This window comes from Macaca thibetana, chromosome 19 (genome assembly GCF_024542745.1).
Source record: "Macaca thibetana thibetana isolate TM-01 chromosome 19, ASM2454274v1, whole genome shotgun sequence".
NCBI lineage: Eukaryota > Metazoa > Chordata > Mammalia > Primates > Cercopithecidae > Macaca > Macaca thibetana.
In genome coordinates this window covers 22,927,439-22,936,612 of record NC_065596.1, presented here as the reverse complement: position 1 = coordinate 22,936,612, position 9,174 = coordinate 22,927,439, and the positions used below count along the sequence as shown (strand labels likewise).

The following is a 9,174-nucleotide window of genomic DNA, read 5'->3' as shown; positions in this document are numbered from 1 at the left end:
GCCTCCAAGGTGCTGGGATTATAGACGAGAGCCACCGCAGCTGGCCTGCCTGGGTTCTCGTGCCTCTCTGCCTCCCTCCCTGTGCCAGCCTCATGCCCCCTTCTCACCTTCCCCAATTGCCACTCTGACCCCGCCCTGGGTCCTTCCCCTCTCGCTGGCCCAAGCTGTTCCTGGAACTGCTGCCTGCCCTCTGCTCACATCCTGCCTCCGCCCGGTGAAGCCAGCTTGTCCCTGTTCCCTGTCTCAGGGGTGTCCTCCAGGGCCCGGAGTTCCTGGACCAGATTCCTCTCTTCCCCACCTACCTCGCCCTTCCATCCAGTCAGCCTATCAATCAGCCCACTTTGCAGCAGAATGCCCCCCCAAAACCCAGCGGCTGGAACGTTCTCCACACGGTTTCCGTGGGACAAGCATCTAAGAGCAGCCCGGCCAGGGGTTGTTGGGGTGGCTTGTGGGGCTGCGGTCTAGATGCTGGCTGGGGCCACATCAACTGAAGGCTCCAACGGGGCTGGGGGTCCAAGGAGCCTCGCGCGGGGCAAGGCATGGGAAGGAGGCTGCGGTTCTCCTCCACGTGGGTCAAGCTTCCTGAGCGCCCGCCCTCTGTAATGGCCAGCTCGCCTCTGAGTCAGCGGCCCAGGGTCCCCAGCAGCTGCACACGAGTATCGTCGCCATTCTGTCGGTCACACGGAGCAGCCCCGGCTGAACATGAAGACCCTGTAGGGGCTGGGTTTGGTGGCTCACGCCTGTAATCCCAGCACTCTGGGAGGCCGGGGTGGGCGGATCACCTGAGGTCAGGAGTTTGAAACCAGCCTGGCCAACATGGTGAAAACCCATCTCTACTAAAAATTCAAAAATTAGCTGGGTGTGGTGGCGGATGCCTGTAATCTCAGCTATTCAGGAGGCTGAAGCAGGAAAATCGCTTGAACCCAGGAGGCAGAGGTTGCAGTGAGCCGAGATTGTGCCATTGCACTCCAGCCTGGGGGACAGAGCGAGACTCAGTCTCAAAAAAAAAGACCCTGTAGGAAGGCAAGAGGCTGAACAGCACACACAAGCCCAGGGGCCCTGTCATCCCAGCGGCCCGAGGACCATCCCCCGGGCCCCTACTAGGCTCAGCTGCAGTCTCCACCCCATCCCCCACCACCAGCACTAGGACTAAGAGCCGCCAGAAACCCTTGAGCTGGCTTCACTGTTCCTCCCGGGAGGAGTCCAGGGCAGCGGACACGTGACCCCGACATGGCACGCCGGGGACAGGGGAGGCACTCTGCTGTCCCTGACCCTGTAAAAAAGGCCCACAAGCAAAATCTCTAATGAGCAACGTTCTGCAGTATTAAGTCCTGCCTCAGACCTGCAGGGCGTCAGAAATGAGAACGCCTGAGAAACGGCCAGGGTCCCAGGAGCTGAGGAAACCACACCTGATGCCACGTGGGGTCCTGGAGGGAGCCCTGGGCCAGTAAAGGGCATTAGAGGAAACCCAGGTAACTTGGATGGAGTGTAGATTTTGGTCAGTAATAATGTATTATGTGACAGATGTGTCCCACTCATGAACTGGGCATGGGGTACTCAGAACTCTATTCTAAAAATATGTATATAAATTTAAAACCAAAACCATGGCTGGGTGCGGTGCCTCACTCCTGTAATCCCAGCACTCTGGGAGGTCGAGGTGGGCGGATCACCTGGGGTCAGGAGATCCAGACCAGCCTGGCCAACATGGTGAAAACCTATCTCTATTAAAAATACAGAAATTGGCTGGGCGCAGTGGCTCAAGCCTGTAATCCCAGCACTTTGGGAGGCCGAGACGGGCGGATCACGAGGTCAGGAGATCGAGACCATCCTGGCTAACACGGTGAAACCCCGTCTCTACTAAAAATACAAAAAAAAAAAAATTAGCCGGGCATGGTGGCGGGCACCTGTAGTCCCAGCTACACGGGAGGCTGAGGCAGGAGAATGGTGTGAACCCGGGAGGCAGAGCTTGCAGTGAGTGGAGATCGCACCACTGCACCCCAGCCTGGGCGACAGAGCAAGACTCCGTCTCAAAAAACAAAACAAAACAGAAATTAGCCGGGCGTGGTGGTGTGTGTGTGTGTGTAATCCCAGCTACTCAGGAGGCTGAGGCAGGAGAATCATTTGAACCAGGGAGGCGGAGGCTGCAGTGAGCTGAGATGTTGCCACTGCACTCCAGCCTGGGTGACAGAGCAAGACTCCATCTCAAAAAAGTAAATAAAAATAAAACCAAAACCCTACAGCATGGGCAGCTATGAGAACTATAGAAGGAAGACAGTTTTGTGCAACTGCCAACCTCTTAGATTCCTGTCAGCTTTTCTCCAAGTCTTTATTATTTGTAGAGATGGGGTCTTGCTATGTTGCCCGGGCTGGTCTTAAGCTCCTGGCTTCAAGTGATCCTCCTGCCTTGGCCTCCTAAAGCACTGGGATTACAAGTGTGAGCCACCATGCTGGACCCCTCCAATCCTTTTGAGCTGCCCAAGAAGAGAGACCAGGTCTGGCTTTGTTCAGCAGTGCACCCCCAGCCCATGGCATGAATTCAGTAAACACCTACCGTAGGCCGGGCGCGGTGGCTCAAGCCTGTAATCCCAGCACTTTGGGAGGCCGAGACGGGCGGATCACGAGGTCAGGAGATCGAGACCATCCTGGCTAACACAATGAAACCCCGTCTCTACTAAAAATACAAAAAAATTAGCCGGGCGAGGTGGCGGGCGCCTGTAGTCCCAGCTACTCGGGAGGCTGAGGCAGGAGAATGGCGTGAACCCGGGAGGCGGAGCTTGCAGTGAGCTGAGATCCGGCCACTGCACTCCAGCCTGGGCGGCAAAGCGAGACTCCATCTCAAAAAAAAAAAAAAAAAAAGTAAATTAAATTAAATTACATTTTAAAAAATGAATAATAGAGTAACTAGAAGATAGTCTGTACCTCCGTTCCAGACCAGGACCAAGGTTTTGGAACAACAGTTGAAAGCATGCCTTTTCATTGCAATCCATTTATTTGCTTACAGCTGGGGAAACAGGTTCATTCTTTCAACAATGGGCACCTCAAGCTTAAGAGGTCCAAGATTGATATCATTCCCCTTTCAAACTTGCTCTCCCTCCAGCCTCTTCACCTCATAATGGCTCCATCACCACCCAGCAATTTGGCTTAGAAACCCAAGATGATTTTCAACACTCCCCAATCCTTCAGAATCAAGTTAGAGTAATTTTTTGAGACAGGTTTCTCTCTTGTCACCAGGCTGGAGTGCAGTGATGTGATCTCGGCTCACTGCAACCTCCGCCTCCTGGGTTCAAGCGGTTCCCCAGCCTCAGCCTCCTGAGTAGCTGGAGTTACAGGCGCCCGCCACCACGCCTGGATAATTTTGTGTATTTTTAGTAGAGGCAGGGTTTCACCACGTTGGCCAGGCTGGTCTAGAACTCCTGACCTCAGGGGATCCACCCACCTCTGCCTCCCAAAGTGCTGGGGTTAAAGGCATGAGCCACTGCGCCCAGCCAAGTTAGAGTAATTTCATAGGAGATCGTCTACAAGCCATGAAGAAAAATTGCATGGTGGCTCACGCCTGGAATCCCAGCACTTTGGGAGGCTGTGGCAGGTGAATCACGAGGTCAGGAGTTCGAGACCACCCTGACCAACCTGGTGAAACCCCGTCTCTACTGAAAATACAAAAATTAGCCGGGTGTGGTGGAATGCACCTGTAATCCCAGCTACTCAGGAGGCTAAGGCAGGAGAATTGCTTGAACCCTGGAGGCGGAGGTTGCAGTGAGCCGAGATCGTGCCACTGTACTCCAACCTGGGTGACAGAGTGAGACTCCGTCTCAAAAAAAAAAAAAGCTTCATTTACAAAAACAGGTGGCAGGCTGCATTTGGCCCACAGGTCATGGTTTGTTGACCTGTAATTAGCTTTTCTGTCATTTGCAAACTTCTTGTGGACATACCCACTGCCTTGATGGAACACCAGACCTTGTTAGACGGGAGGAGGCTGAGGGAATCAGCACATAAACCCCTTTAGCATCCAAGACACTTCCATCAGGGCAGTCCAGAGGCTCCAGGCTGGCCCTTCCTTCCTTCCTGCCTTCCTGCCTTCCTGCCTTCCTGCCTTCCTGCCTTCCTTCCTCCTGCCTTCCTTTCCTCCTCTCTCTTATTTTCCTCCTCTCTCTTATTTTCTTATTTTCTTTTTGAACCCAGGGGTTCAAGACCAGCCTGGGTAACATGGCCAGACCCTATCTTTACAAAAAATTTAAACATTGGTCGGGTGCAGTGGCTCACGCCTGTAATCCCAGCACTTTGGGAGGCCGAGACGGGCGGATCACGAGGTCAGGAGATAAGACCATCCTGGCTAACACGGTGAAACCCCGTCTCTACTAAAAATACAAAAAATTAGCCGGGCGTGGTGGCGGGCGCCTGTAGTCCCAGCTACTCGGAGGCTGAGGCGGGAGAATGGCATGAACCCGGGAGGCGGAGCTTGCAGTGAGCCGAGATAGCGCCACTGCACTCCAGCCTGGGTGACAGAGCGAGACTCCGTCTCAAAAAAAAAAAAAAAAAAAAAAAAAAAACACCTACCGTGGTCCTCGAGGGTCCCTCAGCTTTGCTTCTCAGCCGTGTTCACCTAATTTGTGCCTCTTGTTTTCTTTTCTTTTTCCTTTTTTTTTTTTTTTTTTTGAGACGGAGTCTCGCTCTGTCGCGGCCCAGGCTGGAGCGCAGTGGCCGGATCTCAGCTCACTGCAAGCTCCGCCTCCCGGGTTCATGCCATTCTCCTGCCTCAGCCTCCCGAGTAGTTGGGACTACAGGCGCCCGCCACCTCGCCTGGCTCGTTTTTTGTATTTTTTTTAGTAGAGACGGGGTTTCACTGTGTTAGCTAGGATGGTCTCAATCTCTTGACCTCGTGATCCGCCCGTCTCGGCCTCCCAAAGTGCTGAGATTACAGGCTTGAGCCACCATGCCCGGCCTTCGTTTTTTTTTGTTGTTGTTTTTTTTTTTTTTTTTTTTTTGAGATGGAGTCTCGCTCTGTCGCCTAGGCTGGAGTATGGTGGCATGATCTCAGTTTACTGCAACCTCTGCCTCCCGAGTAGCTGGGATTTAGATATGGGGTTTCACCATATGGGCCAGGTTGGTCTCGAACTCCTGACCTCAGGTGATTTGCCTGCCTCGGCCTTCTAAAGTGCTGGGATTACAGGGGTGAACCACCGCGCTGGCCTTCGCCTCTGTTTTCGTAATCATAAAACCGGCAGAAAAAACCTCCAGTGGAATTACGAAAATTTGATGATATGCATGCAGAAAGCGTTCTGCAAACTCTGTTTTGCTAGTTTGGGCATTTAGTGTTAGTTTTTATGTAATTAGTACGGGCTGTAAACTTAGCAATATAAGCAAGATGGAAAAATCGAGGGTTTGTCAGGGAAGGGGGAAGTTTGGGCTGAAATCATGACCTCTTGGGGGTGGGAAGAGCTGGCTTTAGGGTTGTTAGGTCTGAGCCCTTCTACCTTGGGATGAGTCCACGTCCTGACTCCTCCTCTGCAGAATAGGATGATGTTCCGAGGAGCGGTCCGGGATAGCTGCGAGGCAGCCAGACCGATCCTCTCAGGGGCGCTAAAATTTTTGCCGAAACCCGGGATCGAACCAGGGACCTTTAGATCTTCAGTCTAACGCTCTCCCAACTGAGCTATTTCGGCTGAGCGGCAGGGGTCGCTCTCGCCGCGACTCCGGCCCGCGCAGCGCCTTCCCCGCGCAGGCGTGGCTGGTTTCGCGTCAGCAGGCCCCACATACTTTATAAAGTCTCCCCGGGCAGCGGGTGGCATCGCTGTCTCTGTGGCGCAATCGGTTAGCGCGTTCGGCTGTTAACCGAAAGGTTGGTGGTTCGAGCCCACCCAGGGACGCTCGCGGACTTTTTGCCCTCCTGTAATAACTAGAGTGTCGCATCTGTTTTTTTTTTTTTTTTTGAGACGGAGTCTCGCTCTGTCGCCCAGGCTGGAGTGCAGTGGCCAGATCTCAGCTCACTGCAAGCTCCGCCTCCCGGGTTCCCGCCATTCTCCTGCCTCAGCCTCCCGAGTAGCTGGGACCACAGGCGCCGCCACCTCGCCCGGCTAATTTTTTGTGTTTTTAGTAGAGACGGGGTTTCACCGTGTTAGCCAGGATGGTCTCGATCTCCTGACCTTGTGATCCGCCCGTCTCGGCCTCCCAAAGTGCTGGGATTACAGGCTTGAGCCACCGCGCCCGGCCGTGTCGCATCTGTTTTTGTCGGGCTGCCGCAGACCCGCGGCCCCCACGCGCGCACTCCGATGACCTTTCCGTCTCGGGTGATCCGGGGCTGCACGGCGCAGGCACGACCACGGAGGCCAAAAGCGCAGCGGAACCTGTTGGCTCTGGGTTCCGGTTTCCGCACGCGCTCCGAGCCTCTTTGGGCGACGGCCCCGGGGACCCGGAGCGCTAAGGAGGACGGACCTCAGAGGTTGTCTGAAGGCCGAGGCCAAGATGGCGGCGCTGTCAGGTGAGCCCGGCGCCGGCGGCGGGTGTGGGGCCGCGCGGGTCTGGGTCCGTGGGAGCCTCGGGTGCCGTGGTGGCGTCGTGGGTCGGTGCCGGCATCGTGGCCGCCGTCCCCTCCGGGCTTCTCCGAGCCGGCCGCTCCTCGGGCTCCCGCCCGGCTTGCGATGAATGGTCTCCGTTATTGCGTCCAGGGTACAGTCGGGGAAACCGAGACCCAGCAGGTCATGACGCAAGCCCCCAGCCTCAGGAGGGCGCTCGGGGCGGAGGCTGGAGGGGTCCCGCTCACGTCCCCGAGACCAGGGCACGGCCCGCGAGGCTGCCCTTGAGATGCCCCGGAGAGAGCGTGGCCTGCCTGACGTGCTGGGAAACTGAGGCCCATTGAGGGTCCGAGACTCCTCGAAGTTACAGGGCCGGGCCTGGAAAGAAACAGGACCCAGGGCATCCACACCACCCTGCTGGACCCTCCACCTCCCTCCCCAACCCTGTGGGGTAAGGGCCTCTCGCAGAGCGGATCTCAGCCTGTCCCGCTCCAGGGACTTTTTTGGGATCAGCTGAAGCCTGCGGACCCCTGCTCAGATAAAGTTATTATAATGCATGGAATAAAATCCATAGAATTGCAAGGAAATCAGTTACACGGAGAGGCAGTTATTAAAAGATTGTCTTGAAACCTTATTGGCTACTTAGTAATCTAAGCGCTTTCCTTATGAACGCGATCTAGCGGCAGGTCTAACTACGACTGGTTTGGAAGGAGTGAGAATTGCAAATCAGGCTTTGACGATACGGAAAGGTCTGCAACCCCTGTACCATGGCTAGGAACCCTCTGTGATTCCTCTTGGTGAAAAGTTACAGGTCCTGCTAATACTGCCATATTTTGTTGTTTGTGCTAAGAATTTTTAATTTTTTTTTAATTTATTGAGACAGAGTCTGCCTCTGTCATTCACACTGGAGTGCAGTGGTACCATCTTGGCTCATCACTGCAACCTCTGCCTCCCGGCTTCTGGCACTTCCTGTGTAGCTGTGTGCGCCACCATGCCTGGCTAATTTTTGTATTTTTAGTATAGATGGGGGTCTTGCCATGTTGCCCAGGCTGGTCTCAAACTTCTGAGCTCAAGGAATCCTCCCACCTCAGCCTCCCAAAGTGCTGGGATTACAGGCCTGAGCGTGAGCCACAACACCCGGCCTACACTAAGAATTGAACAAAGGGCTAATTTTCCGTAAGATGGAAGACATTTTTTTCCATAAGACAACAAAGACATTTTGTTTTTTTATTCCAAGCAAGTTCACAGTTCCTCACCAGGCCCCTTGTTAAGAATGCCTGGCCCACGATGCGGTGGCTTATGTCTGTAATCCCAGCACTTTGGAAGGCCAAGGTGGGCAGATCACCTGAGGTCCGGAGTTCAAGACCAGTCTGACCAACATGGAGAAACCCCGTCTTTACAAAAAATACAAAATTCAGAGTGTGGTGGTGCATGCCTGTAATCCCAGCTACTGGGGGGGCTGAGGTAGGACAGTCGCTTGAACCCAGGAGGCGGAGGTTGCAGTGAGTGGAGATCGCACCATTGCACTCCAGCCTGGGCAACGAGAGTGAAACTCCGTTCTCAAAAAAAAAAAAAAAAAAAAAGCCGGACCCAGAGGCACAGAATCCCATCACCTCAGAAATTCTCAGAAGAGCATTTCCTCTGCTAGGAGCTTATCCAAAGTCCAGAATTTTCAGCTTGGGAAACTGACGCCTGGAGTGGGGCAGCTCCCACCAGAGCCTGGAGCTGGGCAGTTAGCCTGTCTGCTGTGCCCAGCCTCAGGCATGCCAAGAAGTAGGTCACAGGCCTGTGTCCTTCAGAGAGTTGTGGCCTGGACAGGGCCATGGGAAATAGCAACCCGGGATGAGGCTAAGGCTGGGGTGAGGGAGGGGCTCAGAGGCAGGAGAAGGCCCCATGAACGGCTGCATTCGGGGGCGTCAAACCCTGGTCCTGGTCCCTGGAAGCTGCCTACAGCCTCTCCATTGGGCCTCACCCCGCATCTGCTGGGGCCACAGCAACAGAGTACCATCTCCTGGGCAGCTTAAACAACAGAAGCTGATGTTCGCATAGTTCTGGCAGCTGGAAGGCCAAGACTGGGGGTCAACAGGGTTGGTTCCTGCTGAGGCCTCTGTCCTTGGCTTGCCCATGGCCATCTGCTCCCTGCGTCTTCCCTCTGTACGTGTTTGTATCCTGAAAGCCTTTTCTTACAAGGACATAAGTCATATCAGATGAGGGCCCACCCTCATGACCTCACTGCACATTATACTGACCCTTATTTTATTTTTTGAGATGGTGTCTCCCTCTGTCACCCAGGCTGGAGTGTGGTGAAACGATCTTAGCTCACTGCAACCTCCACCTCCCTGCCTCAGTCTCTCAAGTAGCTGGGATTACTAGTGCCCGCCACTACACCCAGCTAATTTTTGTATTTTTAGTGGAGACGGGGTTTCACCACGTTGCCCAGGCTGGTCTCAAACTCCTGACCTCAAGTGATCCACCTGCCTCAGCCTCCCAAAGTGCTGGAAATACAGGCGTGAGCCACTGCGCCCCGCCATTAATGATCTCTTTAAAGACCCCTTCTCCAAAAGCAGTCACATTCTGAGGTCCTGGGGTTAGGGCTTCAGATACAGGTCAAGTGGAGGGACACAGTTTAGCCGTCACCAGCACCAAGCCTGCCTTTCTGGCTTCT

The 9,174-nt window shown here is 54.5% G+C and overlaps 1 protein-coding gene and 2 non-coding genes across 5 annotated transcripts in view; 2 read left to right on the top strand and 1 right to left on the bottom strand.

Annotated features, from left to right (window-relative positions):
* Positions 1–9,174, top strand: part of NDUFS7 (NADH:ubiquinone oxidoreductase core subunit S7) — a 53,448-nt gene that overhangs the window by 34,219 nt on the left and 10,055 nt on the right. The window contains exon 2 of one of the 3 annotated variants that reach the window (XM_050770770.1): positions 6,451–6,475. In XM_050770770.1, coding sequence (XP_050626727.1) covers positions 6,460–6,475 — 16 coding nt within the window. In that variant the 5' untranslated portion in view covers positions 6,451–6,459. Of the gene's footprint in view, positions 1–6,420; positions 6,476–9,174 lie in introns of those variants that run through there. The other 2 variants (XM_050770771.1, XM_050770769.1) reach the window with 2 other exon arrangements.
* Positions 5,588–5,660, bottom strand: TRNAF-GAA (transfer RNA phenylalanine (anticodon GAA)). The gene has a single exon. It is a non-coding gene; the product is annotated as a tRNA-Phe (tRNA).
* TRNAN-GUU (transfer RNA asparagine (anticodon GUU)) lies at positions 5,791–5,864 on the top strand. The gene has a single exon. It is a non-coding gene; the product is annotated as a tRNA-Asn (tRNA).